General features: G+C 34.8%; 1 protein-coding gene across 7 annotated transcripts in view; it reads left to right on the plus strand.

Moving 5' to 3' along the window:
• Positions 1–27,681, plus strand: part of LOC113516261 (espin) — a 138,862-nt gene that overhangs the window by 78,383 nt on the left and 32,798 nt on the right. For 6 of the 7 annotated variants that reach the window (XM_052895192.1, XM_052895191.1, XM_052895190.1 and 3 more), the window contains 7 exons: positions 6,149–6,332; positions 12,497–12,679; positions 19,168–19,272; positions 20,188–20,422; positions 23,982–24,152; positions 25,698–25,836; positions 27,083–27,169. In XM_052895192.1, coding sequence (XP_052751152.1) covers positions 6,149–6,332; positions 12,497–12,679; positions 19,168–19,272; positions 20,188–20,422; positions 23,982–24,152; positions 25,698–25,836; positions 27,083–27,169 — 1,104 coding nt within the window. The remainder of the gene's footprint in view (positions 1–6,148; positions 6,333–12,496; positions 12,680–19,167; positions 19,273–20,187; positions 20,423–23,981; positions 24,153–25,697; positions 25,837–27,082; positions 27,170–27,681) is intronic. The other variant, XM_052895189.1, reaches the window with a different exon arrangement.

Raw genomic sequence — 27,681 nt, forward strand, 5'->3', positions numbered from 1 at the left:
TATATTTTAACACAGGGATGCCCACTGAAATGTATGGCCGTCAGCTTGTTTCTATTGTGAATAGTTCTCCAAAAAGTTACTAGCACTTATACAATGTGGAGAAGAATCAATTCTGTCAATCGGTGCATTTTTAAGCAAAACTAATTTTTACTAATTACAAACTTTCGTTTATAACCGACACAAATTAAACATAATAATGATAAATTCGTTTTATTGTTGCATGCCAACTAAATCTTTTGTTGGATTCGTGTAATAAACAATTAGAACACGTAATGGATAGGTACGGACATTAAAACGTATGTGATGTGTATATTCATTGACAAAAATTTTTGGAACATATATGATAACCTCAAAAAATTATAATATTCTTTATTGCGCTTGTAAAAAAAAAAAACAGCACGTTTAAGAACTTATTAGCAAGGTTGGCTTATCTTTGAATAATCAACCATTAAATATCCACTGCTGAATATAGGCCTTCTATTGGGGAGTTTTGCCAGTAGCTGCGATGCTTGGTTAATCGCAGTTAAGTTTTTTGTGGTGTTTTAAGAGGGATTCTGCTGTCCATCACTCGACTATTAAGCTCTTTTAGTAGCCTCCTACGACACTTGTGGGGAAAGAAGGGGCGGTCTATTTTATGCCAGTATCGCACGGTGAATAATTATGTAATTATGCAAAAAAAAAAACTCATATCCGATTTGTAGTTTCAGAGATTAGCGTGTTCAAACAAACTCTTCCACTAAACTATCTAACATTAAACCTAGAGATTACAGCGTGGGGTACTTAAAAAAGGGCATAATAATGTATCTTGAAAGTTGACCATACGTGCGTGTATATTTTAGTAACATATAGTTTAACAGACGTCCATAGACTATAGTATTTTTTTTGCCATGAAGTTGGCACAAGCATATGCATAGCATAGCATAGCTCGTATGATGGTAAACGGCTACTGTTGCCTATAAACGCCTGCAACATTATGGGTATATCGCACGCGTTGTCGACCCTGAAGAAAATATATTCTTTTTTAAAACCCTTTTACTGTAGTCTCTAGAAAAAACCTCGACAGGGAGCTTATTCCACAGCTTGAGCTTTCGCGGGAGAAAATTCCTTTGAAACCGATTTAAGTATTAGAAAAGTCGTGTTTTTTTGCCACCATGGTATAGACAATATATTTTATACTTAAAGATAAAACTAATACAATAAAAAAAAACTGGTTTGTGAGCCGAACACAAGAAATTATATTAATATTTGAAAATCAAATTTCAATAATTATTGAATAAATTTTGGAGCGAGCGGGATTTGAACCTACACCTTTTGGGGGGAAAGGGATTGTTACTAATGGAGACTGAGAATCCCATTGCTAGCAATATGCCCAACCAGGTCGACCTCCTCGCGGCTCTCCCTGGAAACTATCATGGTTAATTCCTGATGAATTCATCATGATGGGCTAACTGGCCTGTTTTCATTCTCATCTATCACCCTTCACTGGTGCTCCGCCAGCGTATCCCGTTAGCGCAGGTGCGGATACCATACCATTTTCACCCATCAAAAAAAAACCTACTCCTTTTACTTGTTATTGGAATATAAACATAATTTGATATAGAAATATTATAAAATTATATTTTTAAATCATTTTCTAAATATGTATGATAATAAATTGTCAAGTGTCTAATCATAAATAAAAATTTTCAACATATAATGTATATACATATATATATATATATATATATATATATATATATATATATATATATATATATATATATATATTCGGCAAAGATATCGCATAATATAAACATATAGTTATATAGTTTTCATAAAAAAAACTTCTATTATGATAAAACTAGTAATTTTGATTAAAAACTAAACTATTCAACCTATTTTGATAACAATCATAATATTTGAAAACAATATTTGAAAACAAATTTGTAAGTATTACCTTATAGATAAAAAAAAAAAAGAAATTTCCAAATCGGTTTACAATTGACGAAGTTATGAGGTAACAAACTTAAAACATAAAAAATTACAAGCGAATTAAGAACATCTTTCTCTACGAAATCAGTCGAGAAGCAAATAATAATATATTCTAAATGAGTCTCTCGCTATTACAAGCTTCATATAAACAACGAGTACCTAATAGTACTTCCCAACAATAAAAAGAAAATTAAAAACACACCGTAAAATCGTCTTTTCACTCCACATCAAGTGATTACATAATAACTCTGACATAATTGTGTTGAATAACATAACGTTACTCTACATTAGGTACTGTTAGATTAGTACTACTACTTGAACAAGAATAAAACACGTAATACATTCAAAGTTATGAACCCGCGACCCTGCAGTGAAACCGGCGCGAGATAAAAGTGAAATGTGACTTTCTATAGATACATGGAGTGGCTATAGATTTAATAATTTGAGAGCAATGCATAGAGGCTATTTGTTGCGATCGAGTTACAAACAAATTTATTATCTACTTACAGGTTTTTACAGCTCAAGATAAGTTGCTATGATTTTAGACGTCTAGAAATAGTACTTTCTATGTAATGGGAGATTATAAAAGTGCCAGTCATTTAGTATTGATGACTTTATAACTTTAGTATGTTTACATGACGGAGTACTTCAAAATGTGCGACCAGTATGAAAGTAGAGCAAAAATACATCTATACATTTTTAAATTAATATATAAACATAGAAAATATTCGTTATTTAACATATATATATATATATATATATATATATATATATATATATATATATATATATATATATAATATGTAATATTATATAAAATAATTATATATAAAAGAAGTAATTATCCCTACTCATTATACATATATATATATATATATATATATATATATATATATATATATATATATATATATATATATATATATACGAGGTTTGTCCGGAAAGTACGTATAAAAGTTTTTTAAAAATTTTATTTTACAATTATTCAGGTAAATCAATTTTATCCCCTTCAAAGTACTCCCCTGTGACATAATGCACTTGTGCCAACGCCGTTTCCACTGTGAGAAGGCTCCTTGAAAGTCCTCTGGTTGTAGGTTTCTCAGCTGCCCCGTCGTAGCTTTTTTTATCTCATTTATGTCCCCCAAATGCCGCCCCCGAAGTACCAATTTGGTTTTTGGGAACAAGAAGAAGTCACACGGGGCCAAATCCGGCGAATAGGGGGTGTTCGGTCACCGTAATGGAATTTTTACTCAAAAACTCACGGAACGATCTTGGCGCAAATTTTTTTCATTTGAAGTTCGTTTCTTAGAATTTCGTGGACCACGGTTTTGCCCAAATTAAGCTCTTCAGCCACCTGTCTGACCGTTAAACGACGGTCCCCATTAACACAAGTTCGAATTCTTTCCACGTTTTCGTCGGAATGTGAAGTGGAAGGACGTCCTGAACGTGGGTCATCTTGAACGCTTTCTCGGCCCTCTCTGAATCTTTTTAGCCACTTGTGGACGGTTGGTTCCTTCACAGCATCATCCCCATAAACTGTTCTGAGATCGGCAAAAATTTCACGGCCATTCTTGCCGAGTTTCGAGAGAAACTTGATTACGACGCGCTGCTCTTCAACGGAAGCGGGCTCCATGCCGACGGGGTTTCGTTAAGAGGTAACTTCACAGATGGCGTGACAAGCCAGTTCGCACCGCACGGCGGTCAGACCAGAACTGAAGCATTGTTAGGGACATAAGGAAGGGGTCCTGCGCTTACCTGGCCTCCCCACTCCTCTTTCTCGCATTCCAGAACACTTTTATACGAACTTTCCGGACAGACCTCGTATATATATAATGAGTAGGGATAATTTTTATATTATTATATGTATTACATCTCCCATATCTAGAACTAACAAAATTTTTCATCGTGCCTCCTACCAAATTGTTTACTCCTCTCCATCCAAAGGTTGCCTGGAAGAGATCGTTTTTAGCGATAAGGTCGCCCATTGTTTTCCCATTGTGATTATTTCTTGTAATTATTTATATTTATAAAAATCTATCTATTTATCTAATATTTTTTTGATTTAGATTGAATTCATCTGAAATTTTTCAAAAACACCCACACATAAGCATAGACAGAAAAAAATATAGACAGGAATATATACATAAAAGTGTAGTTAAGTTGAAAAATCATTTTTTTTGAAGTCGGCTAAAACATACCGAGAAGTCGTGGACAGTTACCACGTCGTCACCTTTCGACGATTGAATTAACCAAGTGGATGTTTTTTCTAAAGCATTAATTCAAATACTGATGGTGTGAAAAAAGCGGTTATGTAAAATGATATAACTTTATTATTAGTATTAGAACATAATGCAATTAAACTGTTTTGCAACAATTACCAAATGTCAGATCGTATCTCGTGGGACCAATGACAATGGTGTCTAGAAATTATAAGAGACAGCGCATTATGGATGTGAAAAGTGAGCATTGTATAGTCGAATGATGAGTTGCGTACAATAAGAGATATTTTATAGATAATAAATTATATTCTTATGAGATAATTTCGTCATAATTCTGTCTGTACATTTGTTAGGTTCTGTCAGTAACTTTATCTTGAAACTTGTCAGAAAGATGTAAAGTATACAAATAAATGTGGGTTTAAAATAACTTTCTTCAAAAAGAAGGATGTTTTCAAATCTGTTGTATTATTTATGGTTTTTTTTATACAACTTAGAATAACAAACAAGCTGACGGTCCACCTGATGGAAAGTGGTAATCGTCGCCTATAGACATGAGCAGTACCATGGACAACAGAGTATACTGTTTCGCCCATGCGTTGCCATTCCTGAGGACTCAGGTGTTATTCCTCTGTACCTAGTAAATTCACGCCATATCCCACCCTTCAAACCGAAACACAGCCATGCAAACACAGCTGCTTCACAGTTGAAACACGAATGGGACAGAGGCAATTGACTTTTCTACAAAGTCTCCCTCTGGTAAAACTGGTTACCTTATAACTCAGTTAAATTAATGAAATAAATGAATAACAAAATAAAATAAATTTATATAGATATAAATCTATTTGGAAAACTCTTTTTATCTGAAAGGATATACTTTCAGATTGGTGTCCATATAAATTTTATCAAAATCGGTATTATAGTTTATTTTTTGAATCAAAATGACTGGTTCTGTCACAATTAAAGTTGATTTTTTTAGAAACACAATCAATTTATTATATTATTAGAGTAACATAGACTATATTATAAAAAAAAAAATACATAATGACCCGTACGAATATTACAATAACGTAGTCCAAGGATTAAAAATTTGCCTATAAAAGTCATTACTTGGCGTGCATTGTGAAAACTATCGATAATAGGGGGGAAAGGGATTGTTAGTAATGGAGACTGATAATTCCATTGCTAGCAATATACCCAACCAGGTCGACCTCCTCGCGGGTTTCCCTGGAAACTATCATGGTTAATTCCTGATGAATTCCTTATGATAGGCTAACTGGCCTGTTTTCATTCTCATCTATCACCCTTCACTGGTGTTGTGCAAGCGTATACCATTAGCGCGGGCGGGGTTGCCATGCCATTTTCACCCATAAAAAAAAAAAAAACTATCGATAATACAAAAAAATAATGGACTACATCTGTATTTACCCATTATTGCCTACAAACAAGTCCATGAGGCTATACACATATCTAACTATTATAGTTAAATACACAAACGGGATTTAACGCGATGTAAAAGCCTTCTTTATTGCCGACGTTTTGACGTGGATTGCACCAAGTCGTGGTCCCGATTGTGATTGGGGTCCCGATTCCCAATTTAGAATATGTGTAAACAACGCGTAAGTTTAAAATTAACTACTAAAGATGTCGTGTGGTCCCGGCATAGAATAGGCCACCCCTTCCTTTCCTGTGGGTGTCGTAATAGGCGACTAAGGGAGGGTGGGATGGGCAGTAGCGTCCCCTTTAAAACATCTCTAAAGTCTTAGTGCGTCTGCCAATCCGCCTGCCAAGTGTGGCAACTACTGGCAAAACCCCCCCTAAGGAGGAGGCTTATATTCAGCAGTGGACAGTTAAAGGCTGATGTGATAATATGATATGCTTACACAATTATCACCACTAAATTAAGCACAAGCGTTCGATTCACAATTCACTTTATACAAATCAATACTGTTTGTTCACAGTGCGAACACAGCGATGGACAATGACGTGACTCCGGTGTACCTCGCCGCCCAGGAGGGTCACCTCGCCGTACTCAAGTACCTGGTACTGGAGGCTGGTGGTCGACTGGACGCGAGGGCGAGGGACGGCATGCTACCAATACACGCAGCCGCGCAGACCGGCTGTTTGGATTGCGTCAAGTGGATGGTAAGTTATTGTCTCGAGCTTACCTGCCTCCCTAAATAAGTGGTAAACGAATCTATTGATGTAATTGTTATGGCAGGTGAGTTCATGAGTTGGAATGAGACATCGGATGTTGCTATCTCATTCTATCTCATGGGCTCGCTAGCGATGACGATTCCATTTGATGAATTCGATTGCTACTTGTCTAGAGGGTCTTGGCAGCTATGCACTAGAGTGCACTTTTGAGCCTCTTTTTTCTTATGTGAAATAAGTGTGCTTTTGATTTAATTCTTATATATTTTTTATTAATTGCACCAAAAACATAAAAATATACAAAGACAATCAGAAAATTTAAGTGAAATACAGTAGCATAAAGTACAGATCAATATATATATACATACAGGTTCAAAAGGCGGTTTTATCGCACGACTTTTGTACAAAGTCTTCCTCTGATAAAGAAATTGTCACTTATAAATATAAAAAGTATTATGAACATTACAGATTACACTGTGACGCCCATGGTTTCCGCCATTGGTTGGCTTAATGCGTTGCTAAATATCAGAGCTAAAATAGGCACTTATTAGGAAGTATATTACGAGTATTTATTTATTTATTTATGCTTTATTGACCAAATTACAAAAAAAAAAATGTCTGGTACTAAAGGCGGACTTAATACTATATAGCATTTTCTCCACGTTAACCTTTGGCAAAACAGAAATTTTAATATGCGGTGAAAAAAAATTACAACACATACAATAGAGATTATATAAATATACATACATGAATATATTAAACAAATATTACATAAATATACAAATATGTAATAAAAATACATATATACATATATATCTGTGTATTGGAAAAGTTGAAGCAAATCATTCTTATATGTACCCACGAGTGAATGGTAATAATATAAGAAAACAAGTCAAATTACCCATTTCCTCCATTCGTAATTATGATAAATGGATGCGAGTTATCGATTTAGATGTTTCGCTCTGCTTTTATGTAATGTTTTTCGATTATTTAACTTTATCTCGAGTGCACTTACGTTTTTTTTTTTTTTTTTTTTTACAACACAGGGGGCAAACGAGCATGCGGCTCACCTGATGGTAAGTGACTACCGCCGCCCATGATCACCCACAACACCAGCGGCATTGCAGGTGTGCTGCCGGCCTTTTAAAAAGGAATATACTCTTTTCTTGAAGGTTATGTTGTCGTATCGGTTCGGAAATACTGCTGCTGGAAGTTGATTCCAAAGAATGGTTGTGCGTGGAAGAAAGTGCCTTGAAAAACGCACGGTGGAAGACCGCCACTCGTCCAGATGATTGGGATGAAACTTTAGTTTGTGGCGGGTTGTACGGTGGTGAAAATCAGCAGCAGGTATCAATCCGAACAATTCCTCAGAACACTCCCCATGATAAATTCGGTAGAAGATGCACAGAGATGCAACATCTCTGCGCAGTTTCAATGGGTCAAGCCGGACAGTAAGGCGTTGACTATCGATAATTCGAGCCGCCCGACTTTGAATGCGGTCTAACGGAAGGAGTTGGTACTGTGGCGCTCCTGCCCACAGGTGAGAACAGTATTCCATATGCGGCCTGACTTGGGCTTTATATAATTTCAGGCGGTGTTTTGGCATGAAATATCGTCTCACCCTATTGAGCACTCCTAACTTTTTGGAAGCTATCTTAGCCTTCTCCTCCAGATGACCGCAAAACTGGACGTCGCAAGATATATCAACGCCCAGAATTCCTAGACTTGACTTTTTATCAAGGGAAGTGCCCTGAAAGTGAGGAGATACGACAAACGGCGTCTTTTTTGCGGTAAACGCGCAGACTTGTGTCTTTTTGGGGTTAAATTGAACAAGATTTTGTTCACCCCAGATCGAAACTTGATGGAGTGAAGTTTCGATTTCAGACACAAGTCTATTCCGGCACTCATCGGTATGTGCCCGCGAGATCTTTGCATGACCGGTATATAATGTATCTCCTGTACTGTCGTCCGCATAGCAATGAATATTACTTATCTGTAACATATCATTGATATGCAGAAGAAACAGAGTCGGAGATAGTACACAGCCTTGCGGGACACCAGCATTCAAAGGTTTTAAATCAGAGCATGCACCGTCGACTACGACCTTAATGCTACGTTCCTTGAGAAAACTGGCGACCCAAATGCACAGTCTCGCAGGCAACCCAAATGAAGGTAGCTTTGAAAGCAGCGCTCTATGCCACACCCGATCAAAGGCCTTCGCAATATCCAGACTAACTGCTAAGGCCTCTCCCTTACTCTCGATTGCCACTGCCCATCGGTGTGTTAAGTAAGCTAAAAGATCACCGGCCGAACGTCCCTGTCGAAAGCCGTACTGGCGATCACAGATCAGCTGGTGCTCTTCTAGGTACCGGAGCAGTTGACGGTTAATGATGGATTCCATAACCTTCGAGAATAAGGAAGTGATAGCTATGGGCCTATAGTTAGCTGGATCTGAGCGATCTCCCTTTTTAGGGATCGGATGCACCAGAGCAGTCTTCCAAAACTTTGGGACTATGCCCGATGAGTAGCTAAGCCGAAAAAGACGCGTAAGAACCGGAGCCAACTCTGGTGCGCACGTCCTAAGCACAATTGGAGGAATACCATCAGGCCCACTCGACTTATGGATTTCGAGGGAGAAAAGTGCTCTACGCACTGAGCTAACGTACTCTGTAATCGTATATATTTATATGAATACAGGTTACTTTTTGTACAATATTTTTTTTTTAATTATAGCTCCTACAACTGAGTCATATACAATATGACTATTACAGGCCATCAATGTATTTATTGACAACCTTGGTAGTATAACTAAAGGTATAGCGCTTTAAAATACCCCCTCAACTACCGATTGTTATGGATATAATCCCCGTACAATACAAATATTTGCATTCATGATTTATTTATTTATTTATTCATTAGTACAAATATATGTACATGGTGGACTTAATGCTAAAAGCATTCTCTCCCAGTCAACCATAGGCAAGTGTCAGAATACTCGAATGAGGTACTACTAATTATTGATATATATACATACTAAAATTACATATATAAACGAATAAATATATATGAATAACAAATATACTTACATATATATGACATATACTATGTTATACACGAAATTGAGAATAATATAAAGCACTTACTGCTCGGATAAAGTAAAAAAGTGAGCGGGAACGTTTTTTTTTTTAAAGACGGTTTAGTCGGTAGTCTCTTAATGGCATCAGGAAGCGCGTTTCAGAGTCGTGAAGAATGTAGGAGAAAAGAGTTTGAAGCGTAACCAGTACGGTGAGAGAGGAAAGATAGTTGGAGAGTATTATTGGAACGAAGGTTAGGATCGTGAGTTTCAAAAAGATACTGGAATTTACTGCTTAAGTAGTTAGGAGACGGGGGGTTTTGAAGAAGAGTATAGAGGGTACAAAGAATCCTAACGTTTCTGCGTTGACGAATGGAAAGCCACTTGAGCTGAAACCGATATAAAGAAATGATTGTGTATAAATTGTTTGTATTGGTCTGAGTGTTTTTTATTAATAGTATTTAAGTATATTTTGCAGTCGTCTAATGTTCATAATACAGGTTCTGCTTAGTTTGGTACTAGGTAGCGCTGTGTGGTACGCCCAGTGGTATTTATTTATTGTGTAATGACTGTTTCTATTTATTTAAACCTTTTAAGAAACTATTTTTTTTAATATATATATACAATGACCTCTGTAATGGCAATGGGCAGCAGCGTCCCTCTTAATAAAGCACCAAAATCTAACTGTGGTTGCTGACTCGCTTGTCAAGCGTGGCAACTACTGGCAAGACCCCATTAGGGCGAGCCCTATTTTTAGCAATGGATAGTTAACGGTTGATATGCTGATGATGATAATGACGAATAATGGCTGGCTCTTCCGTCATACTCGTGGACGGGTGCTGCTCGGGACTGGTCTGCTATCCATACAAATGTAAAATTATCTTGAGTATAATAATTTGAAAATAGTAACTGAGTTTCACAGCAGATGAGAACATTCTAAATCTAATAGTAGATTAAAAAAAAAAAAGATTTAAAGAATTTAAAAGAGCTTGTAAACGTTTATTTAAATAAATAATATTTTTATTGTACTTTATATAAATGTTAGCAGAGAAATATAAACAGTAAGCGTATTTAAACTAGAATTCTAGAACGTTAGCTATAACACTATAAGTATCAACTTATAAACTTCGTTACACGGTTAGAGCTAAACCGACGATTTGCGGTAACATTAAAAACTCGATTTACTTACAGTAACTAACTCAATGGCGCGATGAAAACTTTGGTAAAAATAGTTAACAGTTACTTGCACTAGTTTAATAATTATCAAAGTAGATATAAATTATATTAATAGATGTATCTGTTATGAATGCAATTTTTTTTTATCCTTTTTTATTTAGAGGCTTTTTTCCTATAAGGATATGTCAGCCTCATCATACCCAATGCAATTTTTTTATGCGACTTAACCCTTAAATACCTGAAGTTTCAAATTTGATACCGGGGTTATAAATCGCATTGGGCGCCTTTAATCGATTTTTTTATAATATTTGGCTGTTTACATGTTTTTTTTCAAAATAAATATATAAAAATATCGTTTTGATTCTTTTACTATTTGTTCCCATTAGTAAATACAGTAAAGGGTACACTTATATATTTTTTAATTTGATTTAAAAGATCAGGCTTTTAAGGGTTAAAATGACAAACAAGCTGACGACCCACCTGATAGAAAGTGGTAACTGTCGTCTATAGACATGAACAGTATCATGGATATAATAGTGTTTCTGATAATAAATTTCTGTAATTTAAGTGTACGAGTTATAAATTTCAGCCAATTTAAATAAAAAAGGTTCTCAATTGGTTTGTTTGTATGTTTGTTGCTTCATAACTCCGTCAGTTATAAATTGATTTGGGATATATTTTTCTTTATCTGAAAGGATATACTTTCAGATTAGACCTACAGACATTTTGTCAAAATCTGTTTAGTAATTTAATTTTGAAATAAAAATAATTGATTTTGCTACAACTGAAGTAGGTTTTTTTGATATACAATATTTAGTTATTATTCTAATTCACGCAAGAAAAGGCACGGGATACAATCAGTGTTCATAAATTAGATAAATGGAATTCCCAAGTTTTTCAGAAGCCGCCATATTTTTTTTATACTGTTATCATGCAAACACTCTTACAATTAAGACAAATTTAGCAACACTATTTTCAAAGTTTAGCTTCCTCGGACATCGGTCACTCAAAAGACATTACCCTGCTTTCTTTGGCAGTCAAATAAAAATAGATGACTAGTAAAAAAAAAAGGTTTAATAAGTTGTAATAGAAACACTGAACTGTGTTTGTACGAAGCAGCTGTGTTTTTATAGCTGTGTTTCAGTTTGAAGGATGGGATATGGTGGTGAATTTACAGTTATTATGGTTTTAAAACCATAGTTCTTATGAAAAGCAATGCATGTCGGTTAACATGGGTAACACATGGTGTTAATATGTTGTTTGTCCATGGTACTACTGTTTATGTCTATAGGCGACGGTTACTTTTCCATCAGATGGGATTGCCATTCCAAGTTATATCGTCATCATCATCAAGTCACTAACCGTCCACTGCTAAACATAGGCCTCCCCCATAGACTTTTTATTAATGGGTGGAAATGGAATAGTAACCTCGCCTGCGCTATCGGTATACGCTGGTGGGGCACCAGTGATAGATCACAGGTGAAGATGAAGGCAGGACAGTTAGCCCATCGTGACGAACTCATAAAGGATTTACCACAATGGTTTCCAGGAGGAACTGCATGGAGGTCGACCTGATATAGTGTATTGTTAGCAATGGGCTGTAAGAACCCATTACTAACAATCCCTTTCCCTCCTTCCCCATAGACTGCCATAAAGTACGGTCCTTAGCTACCTACATCCATTGACACCCTGCAATTTATTTGAGGTCATCACTCCATCTAGTGGGGGGGGGGGGGGGGGGGGTTGTCTTATACTGTGTTTGCTCGTACAGGGTCGCAACAAAAAACCTTTCTTCCTAATGAGTTGTCAGTTCTTCGAGTTATGTGACCAGCCTATTGCCACTTCAGCTTGCTTGTCTGCTTATGGTTCCCTAAGGTCAACCAGTAATAAATTTATCTTACACTAGATCGTGGAACGAAACGTGGATCCTAATGCGAGGGACGGAGATGGCGCAACTCCTCTCCACTTCGCCGCATCCAGAGGGCACCTCAGCACCGTCCGCTGGTTGCTTCGGCATGGTGCCCGACTGCATCTCGACAGGCATGGCAAGAGTCCTATTAATGATGCTGCTGAGAATCATCACTTGGAGGTAAAACTATTAAGATTATTGTACTTAGTCACAATGAGGGCATTTTAAAAGACTTCCAATCAGATGTTCCTTAATTCGTCTATATTTTTTTTTTGTAAACATATCACGTGATTGTTGTTGTGTAATCCTGGCATAAAAAAGGCTACCTCTTCCTTCGCCGTAGGTGTCGTAAGAGGCGACTAAGAAAACTTAATGGCCGAGGCAATAGTATCCCTCTTAAAACATCACCAAGGATTAATTGCGGTTGCCAATTCGCCTGCTACGCGTGGCAACTACGCTCATCCCTTGCCTTCCCTTAGTCGCCTCTTACGACACCCACGGAAAAGGAAGCTTCTTACGGCGCCCATGGAAAGGAATAGATGGCCTATTCTATGCGGGACCGATACGACGATTTGGATTAGATGCGGAAATTTTAATTTAAATGAAATACGGAGTTTAAATAAAATTTAATTGAAATACAGGTAAAGATGTGGGATTTGGCATGAAGAAATGTAAGCATACAAAGATATGGATAAATACTAGTAAAAATTACAATAGATAGATAGACAGATACTCTTTATTGTTTCCTCCAAAAGATTACAACAGTAAACTTATTCTAGATATAAACAATTACAAGAAATAATGTAATTATTATGTGAAAACAATGGGCGACCTTATCGCTAAAAGCGATCTCTTCCAGGCAACCTTTGGATGGAAAGGAGTAATTATAAACTGTTTGATTGGAGGCACGATGAAGATCCTATTAAAATATGCTTAAAAAAAATTTAAAAATATATAATATATATTTATAGAGTAGTGAAATTACTATTCAGTATATTGTTACCCATGAATTAACTATTTAAGATGGAGCGAAATTTAACTGTTTTCGTGTATTGTCTATAGGGAGCCTGCATATAAAGTTATATGTATATCTCTATCTATGTCTGTCTGTAATGTCTATTATGCTTTTATTCATAATATCATAGTTATAAAGACAATTACCACTTTCTATCAGATGAGCTGTCACATTGAGTTATATTTCACTTCTATAAAAAACATAACGTTTAATTTTCCTTGAGTTTATCAGAGCGGTGACAGTTAACTCATTGGAACGTTTGACTGACGTAAGATGATCCCAAAACCTGAGCTTATATTTATACTAGCTATATCTCGCGGCTTCACACACAAGAATCTTTATATAAAGTATGCTAGATGTTACGTTAGGATATAACCTACATGTGAACCAAATTATATTCAAATTCATTCAGTAATTTTCGCGTGAAGAGTAACAAACATCCATCCATCGTTATAAATAGGCTTATAAAAATATAATAGTCGTAATAAATACGAGTATTTAATACTTCCTTCTTACTTAGCAGGATAAGTTAATATGAATTTAGATCAGGTAAGTGAAGGTCGTTTATTCTCCAATTTTAATTTAGTAAAATTATACTGGAAGTATTTTATAGTATTCTTAAATTTCAAAAAAACAAGGTTCGCAATTCATTAGATTTTTTTGACAACTGTACGTCGTCAGTTTTGCACCGATTTTTACAATTCGGTAAAGTAACGTAACGTTTACTCCTATGTTGACCCCATTTTTATTTAGTGACGATGATTTTTCTTGCGGAGCAAATCAATGCTTGTTACGAAAGAAAATTTACACATAAACACGTGATTCCTCGTTCTGAATTTAAACATGTATTATGTATTAACAACAAATTGCGTCGTTTATCTGTGTGTGTGCGAATGTGTATTTACGATTGAAGTTTTATTTTGTAGTGCAAGTAAATTTTGCTTTTCGAGTCGATTATGTTGTCTTCAGTAGATACAGGTGGCTCAGGATCGTTTTTGGAGGAGGCGTATGTTCAGCAGTGGACAGATAATGGCTGAGATAATGACGATGATGATTCTTTCGTAGCTCAACTACAAACTTAAATCTACTTGTATAGATTTTTTTTTAAATTTTTTTTATACAACTTAGAATGGCAAACAAGCTTACGGTCCACCTGATGAAAAGTGGTAATCGTCGCCTATAGACATGAGCAGTACCATAGACATAACAGACTAAATTCTTAGCTCATGATACCCCCCATGCGTTGCCATTCCTGAGGACTCAGGTGTTATTCCTCTGTACCCAGTAAATTCACACCATATCCCACCCTTCAAACCGAAACACAGCCATGCAAACACAACTGCTTCACGGTTAAAACACGAATGGGACAGAGGTACCCAAGCAATCGACTTTTGTACAAAGTTTCTCTCTGGTTAATCTTAATGGAATTCTGTCTTAAAGCAATTGAGTGTTTTAAAAAGGTAGTGAAATACTTAATTTCATACGGAAGGAAGCTTTTAAAACATTCTTGTCATCACGACCACCTCGTATACAATACATAATGGCAACAATGCTTTATAATTCCTTGTTGAAGGCGTAATTATACGTGCATCACTTTCTACCGTGTCTATGGTCAGGTGTAATCGCGAGCATAGACAATAGAGTAATGTTCACGTTTGGAAAGTATCAGTTTTCACTATGTCACAGTCTGTTGTCTTTGATGTAATTTCAATTTAAAATTGTACATGAGATGACAGTATCAGACGGATTTAACGTCAAAATATAATAACATCTTGTTCTAACTATTATTTTTATTGCATGCCATTGCCGTTGAATTTAATAATAGTATTTGAAGATTTGCTATGTGATTCCGGCATGGAAAAGGTCACCCCGGGGGGAAAGGAATTGTTAGTAATGGAGACTGAGAATCCCATTGCTAGCAATATACCCAACCGGGTCGACCTCCTCGCGGTTCTCCCTGGAAACTATCATGGTTAATTCCTGATGAATTCATCATAATGGGCTAACTGGCCTGTTTTCATTCTCATCTATCACCCTTCATTGGTGCCCCGCCAGCGTATCCCGTAAGCGCAGGCGGGGTTACTATACCATTTTCACCTATCAACAAAAAAAAAATAGGTCACCCCGGGGGGAGAAGGGATTCTTAATAATGTAGATTAGTAGCCCTATTGCTAGCAATATACCCTGTCAGGTCGACCTCGTCGTGGTTCCCCCTGGAAACCATTGTTTTTGATTTATTGTTAGATTCGTCACTGTCGGCTAACTGGCCTGCTTCATCCTCACCTATCATCCCTCACTTGTGCCTTGCCAGCGTATCCCGTAAGCGCAGGCGGGGTTACTATACCATTTTCACCTATCAACAAAAAAAAAATAGGTCACCCCGGGGGGAGAAGGGATTCTTAATAATGTAGATTAGTAGCCCTATTGCTAGCAATATACCCTGTCAGGTCGACCTCGTCGTGGTTCCCCCTGGAAACCATTGTTTTTGATTTATTGTTAGATTCGTCACTGTCGGCTAACTGGCCTGCTTCATCCTCACCTATCATCCCTCACTTGTGCCTTGCCAGTGTATACCGATAGCGCAGGCGGGGTTACCATTCCATTATCATCCATTAAAAAAAATTTGACCCCTTCCTTTACCGTGGGTGTAATAAGAGGCGACTAAGGAGGGCAAGGGATGGGCAGCAAAGACCCCCTCAAAATATCACCAAAGCTTACTGCGGTTACCAAACTGCTTGCCAAGCGTGGCAACTACTGGAAAAATCTCCCAAGGCCGAGGCTTATGTCCAGCGGTGGATAGTTGAAGGCTGATATGATGATGATGATGAAACGGCAATTGCTTTGTTATGATGCTGTTTCATAGTTAACTGTAAAATAGTATATATTTTAATGAAAGCAACTGTGAAAGGACAGGCGTGGTAAATTAGTCATTAAATCTTTAAATGTAATGTACACAGAAATAATAGAGATACTTAGAAAATCAAAGATTGTATATTACCACACAGACTTTGAAGATCTAAATGGGGTTTTTAGGTTTTATTGTAAATTGTAGTCACTAGTAACGCGCCCTGGCTTCGCACGGATATATAGGAAGATAAATTATAGTATTTTATATTAGCTTTAATAGGCAAAATTTGCGGGGGGAAAGGGATTGTTAGTAATGGGGACTGAGAATCCTATTGCTAGCAATATACCTAACCAGGTCGACCTCCTCGCGGTTCTCCCTGGAAACTATCATGGTTAATTCCTGATGAATTCATCACGATGGGCTAACTAGCCTGTTTTTATTCTCATCGATCACCCTTCACTGGTGCTCCGCCAGCATATCCCGTTAGCGCAGGCGGAGTTACCATACCATTTTCACCCGTCAAAAAAAAGGCACAATTTGATATTTTGAAATAACAATAACGGTACCCACGTTATTATAATTTTTTGATGATTTCTATTTTTTTTTTAATTAGTATATAACCTATGTTATTTTGATGATAATGTAGCTTTCTGTAGGTGAAAGAATTTTTAGAATCGGTTGAGTAATTTTTGAGTTTATCAATTATAAACTAACAAATAAACAAACAATCTAATTATTATTATTATAGATTAAGTAAGAATATTGCATTTTGCAGACCGCAAGCACAAGTTCGTTTGTTTGACTTAACGGTATAGGTATTTGTTTCAATTTACCATCACGGTGAATTCTTATTTAAAAAAAAAATATATTCTACTTATTTAAATGCTCCGATGTATAACATCTTAACTGCTGAACTGTTGCAACATTGATAATGCGGGTTACGTATTTTTTTATACCACTGAGGTGGCAAACAAACATACGGCCTACCCGATAACTGACAGTAAGTGACTGTAGCCTATGAACACCTGCAAAACGAAGGTCATTATGGGCGTGTTGCCAACTCTGTTGAAACCTCTTTACTCCAATGTTGGAAAAGAGATTGTTCGTAATGCGGACTACTAGTCCCATTACTGTTTATTTATTTATTTATTATTTGACAAAAAACACAAAATTACAAATACAAAATACAATGGGCCCCACACTAGGCGAACCTGTATCGTGGGCACCCGACAAAGATTAACAAATCACAATGTGTTATAATAAAAAGTACATAGTGGGCGGGTATTAATATAAAAAGAAATATATAATTGAAATATTGAAAAAAGTAAAAAAAAAATCAACAATATAAATACACAAGCAATTATAAGATACTGATAATATATGCCCTTAAGAGAAACGAAGTTGAATAAATGAATGTGGAAATGTACAGGAGTATGTGTGAATGAGTGTAGTGTAATCCATGTGAAAGATGTGTACTGTATGTTATTACTTTCCAGACCATAGTTCCTCAGTTGCCTCGTAACACAGTGATAAAAGATAATTATTTAATTTGTGTTTTATAATATGAGTACCATGACCTATCAGTGGACACACTTTGTTTATTTTATAGTATATTGACGGAAATGCGAATGCACCAAAACGGCGGGCAAAGTAAGATCTGATGGTAGGAATGTTTACCTATAGTACTACTATAGAACTAGCAATATACTTTGTCAGGTCAACCTTCATGTGGTTCCCTTTGGATACCATTGTGCTGAATTCCAGGTGTATTCATCGCAATGAGCTAACTGACTTGCTTTCATCCTCATCTGTCATCTCTCACTGGTGTCCCGCCAGCGTTTACTGTTAGCGCAGGCGGGGTTACCATTCTATTATCATCCATTTAAAAGAACCTCTTTATTCCTTTTTTGAAAAACCTCATACTGTAGACTCTTGAAAAAACCTCGAGATTGCCCATAACCTGAGCTTGCCCATAAGCTGAGTTATCAGAACCTGAACAAATTTGTTCAACATTTTGCTACAGGATGTTCGTCTGATGACCTTTACGTTATTCTATTCAATAACAATTTCAATAATATATTGTTGTAGGTATCGGATATAAGGTATTAGACATGGCGATGTCATTACTATGTGCAAATTTTTACTGTTTTGGTGCCTTTATTTATATGCCACTAGCTTTTACCGCGAGTGCTTCCGCGTCACCTAGATATGTTCATTGACCTAGTTTAAACCTTCTCCAAAATATATATTATGTCTATACCAAATTTCATAGTAATTGATTAAACCGTTGAGATGCTTATTTATAAAATTAGTATCTATTATTATGAATTATATAAGAAAATAGAAAAAAGAAAAAATATTGGATAGATATAATTAATTAGAATCAAGATAGGGTTTCTAAATTTCTAAGTCTAATGGCTTATGTCTTTGCTCTTTCCTATTGCAATAGTAAAAACAACATAAATGTAATTAGGTCTCCCAGAAATACTCGCACTACTGAGGCCTGTGTTAATTCGTACAAAAAAAGTTTGAATGAAATCTATGTAACCATTTAATTTTAAAATTTTATAATATTAATTAGTTAGAACTTTTATGACGCCTATCGATGTCGATATTTTCGACACAGGAACTATTATAAATTGTTGTACAGTATTATGAATATTTTGTTTTCTTGTGGTTATTGCATGTTTTATTTTTTGGTTTCGGGCAGGGATAAGGGCAATGGCGATTAATGAATAATGAAATAATTACATACTCTGTGGCCCAGTGGTCTGAATGTAATAATAATAATGTATTTGTCCACAGTGCCTGAATGTATTGGTGGCAGCCGGCGCGGCCGGTGCTGACAGTAAGCAGCTCGCATCATACAAGGCTATTCATTCCTGTGCATGCACACCAGGAGAAGTGAGAGTGAGTGTCCCTAAATTTTTTATTTATTTATTTATACTTTATTATACACACTGATAATACATAAAAATATGACAGAGGTAAGTAAATGTACAAAGGCGAGCTTAACTTTAAAAGAGTTCTCTTCCAGCAAACCCAAAGTGGAAAGGAGCATCAATGTCAGAGACTAAAGCTGTGTAATATAATAATATAATTTCCAAACAAAAAAGAAGAATTAAGTTTACACATTTTTTTAAGGATGATAAAGAAAAAGGAATGATAATCCCGCCTGCGCTATGTGTTTATAACTTTTTATATATACTTTCTAAAAGGGTTGATCGCAGTTTGGGCATATTGGTACTAGGATTACAATTTAATGCAGATATGAAATCATGTCTATATGTAAAATTGGAGAAAAGGGTATTTTTTTTATACAACTTAGAATGTCAAACAAGCTGACGGCCCACCTAATGGAAAGTGGTAACCGTCGCCATGACACATGAGCAGTACCATGGACATAACAGAGTATACTGTTTCGCCCATGATACCCCCCATGCGTTGCCATTCCTGAGGACTCAGGTGTTATTCCTCTGTACCCAGTAAATTCACGCCATATCCCACCCTTCAAATCGAAACACAGCCATGCAAACACAACTGCTTCACGGTTGAAACACGAATGGGACAGAGGTACCCAAGCAATCGACTTTTATACAAAGTCTCCCTCATTATGGCTATTTCTTGTCGAATTCATCATGATGGGCCAACTGAGCTGCATTCATTCTCACCTATCATCTTCCACTGGTGCCCCGTCGGTGTATACCGATAGTGCGGGCCATTGCATTTTCTCCCATTAAAAAAAAAGATTTGATATGAAAAGACAAGTTAACTCGTCACTGGTCAGTAAAGTGAATTAATAAAAATATATATTTGTCATTTCAGTGCGCTCTACCCAACTGTATCAATGCGAATGGCAGTCGTTCCCCGTTTTACCTGCACGCACCAGAGAAGGAGCACCGCAGTTCCACACAAGAGCGCCGGGGATCCCTCCCGTCCACCATCGGTTCTATCAGCTCGAACCGTTCGGGGCCGGCCGATGGGCTGTATGTGAATCCAATGCAGAGAGCCACGTCCACCACTGCCACGCATAACAGCTCGTCTGGGGAAGAGAGTTCAGGTGACTTTAGATTTGTTTTTTTTTAACAAACTGTAGAAAAAAGGATGGATGATCCTTTTGGAAGAAATTCCAAAAGGATTATCCATTCTTTTTTATATAAGAAAGAAGTATATGTTCGGATTCTGAATGGTTATTTTTTTTTAAAAAGTATGTTTTTGTTTTGCCAATGTTCCGTTATAGTAGATACTAGTTGATATATTTTTTTAACAATTTTTAATTGTATTATTATGTATAATTATTTAAGTATGTCGCTATAATTATGGTATGTCACATATTTTTCACCACATCTGCCCTTCTGTTTTTACCTAATGGTTAACTGGTAGAGAATGCCATATGGCATTAAGTTCGCCACTTGTACAAAATTTTATTGTAAAATGAAGAATAAATAAATAATTTATTTGTTATGATAACATAAGTTATCACTACACAATATTTCATCAAAATTTGTCCAGTAGTTTCTACGTGATACGTGTAGGTATAGACATGGTCTAGCAATAGTCTTATTAGTATAACACTTTTTTTATTTATACTGTTATTTTATATGCAAGTATTTTAGATTAAAAATGTATAATCTTTAGTTATATTACGCTTATGGTAAGTATAGACATAGCTATAAAATACGAACTTACTTTAAGGAGAGATGTGATGTACTCATTAAAGTTTAGACTGCAAGCCCCTCGCTCCAGGCTATTCCTCTGGGTGACGTCCGGGCGGGTGGTCGTGTGAGTGACATATTATTGTTTATTATTTCCTACACCTACCTACCATACAAGGAGGACATCACAAATAATTTAAAAGATATTTCATGTAGAAAATTCGCAATTTTGCAAACACAATCGATACCTACTAGTTTGGTTAATTATGTAAAACTAATACGATTATGTCTTCTCACATTGAGTGTGATACAATGGTTGGAGGCGTGAAATATTGAGCGTGTCTAATAGTGTACGAAGCCATGCGCGGCGACCGTACTGTGACAACACTCTGCAGTGGTTCTGGGATAGAATAAAATAAATTATACCTAATATTATATTTTCGATAGTATTCTTAACTTAAATTAGATAAGTAAACTCTGTCAAAAAACCTTATTTCAATTTATTTAAGGTATGTACAGTATGAAGATTCAGTAGAACACATAGCCAAATAGGTAATAAAATAGGTAATCAAAAATACCTAATCAGTAAACCATCATTATGGGTTACGACACCAGAAACAGCTCCGAGAAGCATGATGTAGACAATATCTTATTTATTTGATTTAAAACTATTTCTGTATTCTTCTAAGTTCATCGGTTCGGTATCTATTAACTATCCATTTATATATAAGTTAGTAATGAAAAAATATAAAGTTTTTAAATGAAAAGTGTTTATTTTTAAGGATTGCAACATACTGATAATACCCACGAGTATTAAGTTAGAGTAATGCTAGAATTCATGACGTTATTCACTTTCCAACAAGGTGGACCGTCATCTCGTTTACTTCCTTAACAATAAAAAATAATAATAAGTAAACATGTATGTTTTGTGTATTTAATCCATCTACCATTTATTTTTTTACATACCGCGTTTTTCCATTGTACTCGTATTAGTAATCTGCTCAAAGGTATGAAGAAGATTCTTTTAATACCAAAAGATGTGAAAAGGTTAAAAATTAATGCTGTAAGCAATAAGTTTGTTGTTACATTCACATTTATATTCTAAAGAAAATATAGTAAATAAATTTAATAGCAGACATTATTTTTCAATTGCTAACTAAATTAAGCTATACGGAAAAAGCGATATAGTAACTCGTTAAATATGTGAGTTCAACTGAATAGAATTAATTAGGGAATTTTAATTAATTATGAATTTATGAAATTGTGGGCACGCTTGAAGAAACACAATGAAATATATTTATTTCCTGTTGATTTTTTTATTAGAAATTATGTCGATTTTATGTTTGAAGTTATAATTATTTTATATAAATTAAATTTTTTTCCTATAAATCCTAATGGGACTATTATTAATTTAAAAGAAATAATTATATGATGTTATTAAACCCTAAAAGTTGACGATTAAAAGAAGTAATATTTGAAAACATATTAAACGCTAGTTTATTGTGTTGGTATTTTTCAAAGAAGACCCAGATCTAAGCCAGTTCAGACAATAATTTATTTTAATTTAAAACACTAGTTAAAATGTGTGTCAATTTATATAAATAATCGTACACAAAATATATTGTATACAACAATACAAATAAGTCCTTGGTTTTAAATGACTTTTGGTGACCCTACAACGGAAATGATAATTTCAGGAAGCGTACGCGCAGCTTTGTGTAATACAGGTCGCACTCCATTGGTCAGTTATTTTCCTGGTGTCGCGACGAGTGGACGTGCCTATACAGTCCTCAATGAAAATTATATTCGAAAATGAATGTTGTTAGCAAAAGGCGTATTTATGAAGCTTGGACGTTGGATAAATATATGAAATATAAAGATTATGGTGTGTTCAAAACATTTTTTTTACATTTAAATAACATTATGACTATCATAATTTAGTATTTTGTTGTGATATGTTTTAGTGGAAATTATACATATTTTAATATAATGTTATGATTTTGAAATTACAAATAATAATAATTATTGGTTTGTTAATGAGTAAAGTGATATATTTCGTAAGACTATATGATTTATTTACTATGAAATAATAGTTTTTGAATTGAGGAAAGTTCAGAATTTTTATTGTATCGATTGCAAATTAAATAAAAAATAATAAGTAAGTAAGTTTTTAACAATATTATTTCTGCAACGATAGTTATTGTAGTAACTTATTACATTATATAGTATTCTAATTAATAACAATAAATAATAGATTAACATGAAGCAACACATAGTAGTACTCATAACAATAATAATAAAATATATATTTTTAAATAGCTTGATATAAATATTCCATAGTCACTCGATGAAATTCCAACAAGTTAGACGAAAATACGTCTAGTTTTGGATATTGGATAATAGGGATTAATATCACGTAATATTTACAAAAATAAAGATGAATTTGGAAAGCTTTTGATGTTGGTTAAAAAAGATGTAGATAAAAAAAAAAATAAGACACAAAAAATATGTCTTTAAAATAATCATGTCTTTTAATTTGAGATGTACATATACCTATGCAGATTGTTGGTAACTTCAATTTAAAAGTTAGAAGGAGGAGGGCTGTTTCTTTATTGAACTTTTTGTAATCACCATCTTCTTACACTTATCCTAATTTGTAAATTTTGGGGTCGGCGTTTTTATCTATATTGCACAAGTTTTTAATTTTACAATTGACCATCTGCCTGACGTTAATTCTCTTTGAGAACGTTTTATAATATGACTTGTAAATAATTAAAAATTATAATATAGTTATTTACAAAAAAAGTTTATCTGCGGTATTTTACTAGTGATTTAAGTAATAACACAAAAAAAAATCTTTTAATATCCATAATGAATAATTTTGATTAAAAATCCGTTTTGTAATATGGCCCGTAGTAGTTCCAAATAAAATGAATATTTCCTAATTGAGATATTTTTCCACAGCTTGCTCAGCGTCAGATGCAGATTCAGGCAACCCTGGAGGCTGGTTTCTGCATAACAACAACAGTTCAGGTGCACCAGCTGCGTTGTATCAGCGTGTCAGGGACCTCTTTCACACGCGCTCACCTGGACCCAGGGTGCCCGCTGAGGGACAAGAAGCACCCACTGTGACTGGTAAGTTTGTACTTTGGGGTTACTTGGGGATATTTATTGTATTATTTTTTATATACAAACAAGCAAGTAGCAAACAAGCATACAGCCTACCTGATGGTAAGTGGTTACCGTAGCCTATGAACACCTGTAATACCAGAGGTATTACGCGTGCGTTGCCGATCCTGAAAAAACCTCTTTACCCCCCTTTTGAAGAACCCCATGCTGTAGTCTCTTGGGAAAACCTCGGCAGGGAGCTCATTCCACAACCTGAGTGTTCGTGGGAGGAAACATTTCTGAAACCGCGCAGTACGCGACCATTGAGGCTGTAGGACATGAGGATGAACTCCTTGTCGATGGCGAGCCGTACAATGGTAGAAAGTGGCTGTGGGCATCATATTGAATTATTTATATGTTGAAAAAAAAAACATATTATTTTTTATCTATCACCTAATTGATACAAATGACTAACTACTTTGTGACTAATTTTATATCTATTACAATTATTATTTTTTAGATAATTAATTATACAAATGATTAATTATGCAAGTAAATATGTTATTTGCTTGCGATTTGATAAAATAAGGTATTATATTATACGAGTAAGTACAGAACACGCAGCATCCCGTAGAGGTACGCAAATATTAAAATGCATTTGGTGTCAATATAATGTTAAAATATTACATTGAAATTTTTACCATAGCGAGACTTACATAGTACAAAAGTCGTATGCTTGATAATCTCTGTCCCATTCGTGTTTCAACCATAAAGCAGTTGTGTGTTGCATGGCTGTGTTTCGGTTTGAAGGGTGGGATATGGCGTGAATTTACAGGGTACAGAGGAATAACATCTGAGTCCTTAGAAATGGCAACGCATGAGAGGTATCATGGGCGAAACAGTATACTCTGTTATGTCCATGGTACTGCTCATGTCTATAGGCGACGGTTACCACTTTCCATCAGGTGGGCCGTCAGCTTATTTGCCATTCTAACTTGTATAAAAAAAAAACAAAAAAGGAATTTTAAAGTATAATTGCAATACTATTATCAATTTCTTGAAATCAATTTGCAAATAATTAACGCAAACTCTTTAGTAGCTTTTGTTTTAGGTATATTTTCGAATAAGATATATTATTATATTGACTTTTTCATATAATAAAATCATAATCTTGAGAAAGAACTGAATTTTATAAAAAAAAACAGATTTGTTTAGGATTGTTTGTTGATTGTTAACCCTTATTTTGATAATTGTTTGGTGAATAATTGATTTGGACGATAGCATACTCAAATGAGAGTTTTTTAAGGTTTCACAATGTTTAAATAAATTTAATTTATTAAATAATGCTCCCATATAATATTTATTATTAAAATTTATTATATAACGCATAATAATAATAATATAATTTATTGAATAATTTAAAACATAATGCTCGATGTAAAAAATATTTATTAAATTAAAGTCGATGATGTTTCTTTTTGGTAAATGAAATGTATACATATTATATCGGCCAAGTTTATACTTAATTTACTTATTACACAGTTTATAAAATTATTATAAAAATATGTACAGTGAAAGCCGAAGTGCATGGATCTACCGAGGTGACGACTGTCCCTGAGCAGTCGGACAGTGACAGCGGTGCAGAGGCCACCAGGCGTGACCATCATTACGAGGACATATACTTGCCGAGGGAAGAACATGCCAGGCGAAGGTAATTTTACATCTCTATTCAACGGAGATGGTGAACTAACTCGTAATTTGTAATTTATTAATAACTAAAATTAAATATTTTTTTTTATGTCGTAACTAGAAAAAAATTCTACGTTATCTGTTGTAATTGGAATTTTTGCTGGAAGACGATTTTAATAAGTATCGACAATAAAATTATTTAAATTATGAAAAAAATTTGGAATCCGATATTTTTTGTTTCCGTAGGAATTTAAATAAACACAAAGCGGCATATTTCAGAAACTAGACTAACTAATTTACACAAATTAACAAATTTTAGCGTTCGTTGTCACTTGACAATGATTTGTAATAAACAGTTAAATATAAAATATTGTATAATAAAATAAAAATCATATTTGTTAAAAGTCAGAACGTAATAATAAATTATGGGTAATATTTTTTTTTTAATTTTACTAATGCATTATTTAATATTTTATATCTATTTCAGCAACCAAATTTTAGCTATTTTAGCTAACTTTAGCCACCCAAATTTAGTGCTTAACTTCAGTCCTTAACCTCAGCTACCTAACTTCTGTTCTTAACATCAGCTATCTGAGTTCTTAAATTCAGCTGCCTAACTTCAGTTCTTAACTTCAGCTGCTTAACTTCAAACCTTAACTTCAGCTATCTAAATTGAGTTGTTAACTTCAGTTACCTTACTTGAGTTCTGAACTTCTGCTACCTAAATTCAGTTCTTAATATCAGCTACCTAACTTCAGATCTTAACTTCAGCTACCTAACTTCAGTTTTTAACTTCAGCTGCCTAACTTCAGACCTTAAATTCAGCTACCTAAATTGAGTTCTTAACTTCAGCTACTTGACTTCCGTTCTTAATATCAGCTACCTAAATTGAGTTCTTAACTTTAGCTACCAATTTTTAGTTCTTAACATTAGCTACCTGAGTTCTTAACATCAGCTGTTTAACTTGAGTTGTTAACTTTAGTTACCTAACTTGAGTTCTTAACTTCGGCTGCTTAACTTCGGTTCTTAACATCAGCTACCTAAATTCAGTTCTTAATATCAGCTACCTAACTTCAGATCTTAACTTCAGTTACCCGACTTCAGCTACTTAATATTTCTGAACATTTATTCTCTGATAATTTCGATGACAAAATACTAGCTTCAACTCCTTCTGTGCTTCTACTGTTCTCGTACCTATTATAAGGTTTGGCATCAGTTTGCACATGTCTCTCGTCTGTATAGTTACAATTATAATTGTTTGGTGGCAGGAGTAGTTCCCGTGACTCTGGTAGTCACAGCCGGCCCGGAAGCGCAGCCCTAGTTGTCGACTACACCACCAAAGAAAATACCGAAATGTGAGAAAACTCATTATTGACTCTCTATTGTTTCCATCAGTTTCCATCTTATAAAACGTTTTGTCTTACTTCCAATTCCATTACTTTAAAACTGTTCAATGGAAGTTTATAAATGTGACGAATAACAATTTAAGAACTCGAAATTTAATATATATTTATCTTAATTAAATTCTGAAGTTAGAAAATTATCTATCCATTGTTTACGTGAGTTTCGTTATTACAAAATAGCTTGTAAGTTTAATTGGCAGCTGATGAATGGCATTTATTGATTTTTATTAATTATTAAGTAGTTTTATAAGTTAGGTTGCATTTTTAATATACATTATTTATTTATATGAATAAAGTGGCCAGTAGACGGATCAGCTATTTTGTCGATTTGGGCAAAAATAAATATTTGTTGCTCCCAATGAACTAATTTTATCATTTTAAGCACTTACCTGGTTGGTACCCTTTTGGCTTGTCTCTGAGATGGCTCAGGATAAATTCTCGTGACAATCTAAAGTAGTATGGGA

Source organism: Galleria mellonella, unplaced genomic scaffold (genome assembly GCF_026898425.1).
Source record: "Galleria mellonella isolate WM207_F2 unplaced genomic scaffold, CSIRO_AGI_GalMel_v1 utg266, whole genome shotgun sequence".
In the NCBI taxonomy this organism is placed as follows: Eukaryota; Metazoa; Arthropoda; class Insecta; order Lepidoptera; family Pyralidae; genus Galleria; species Galleria mellonella.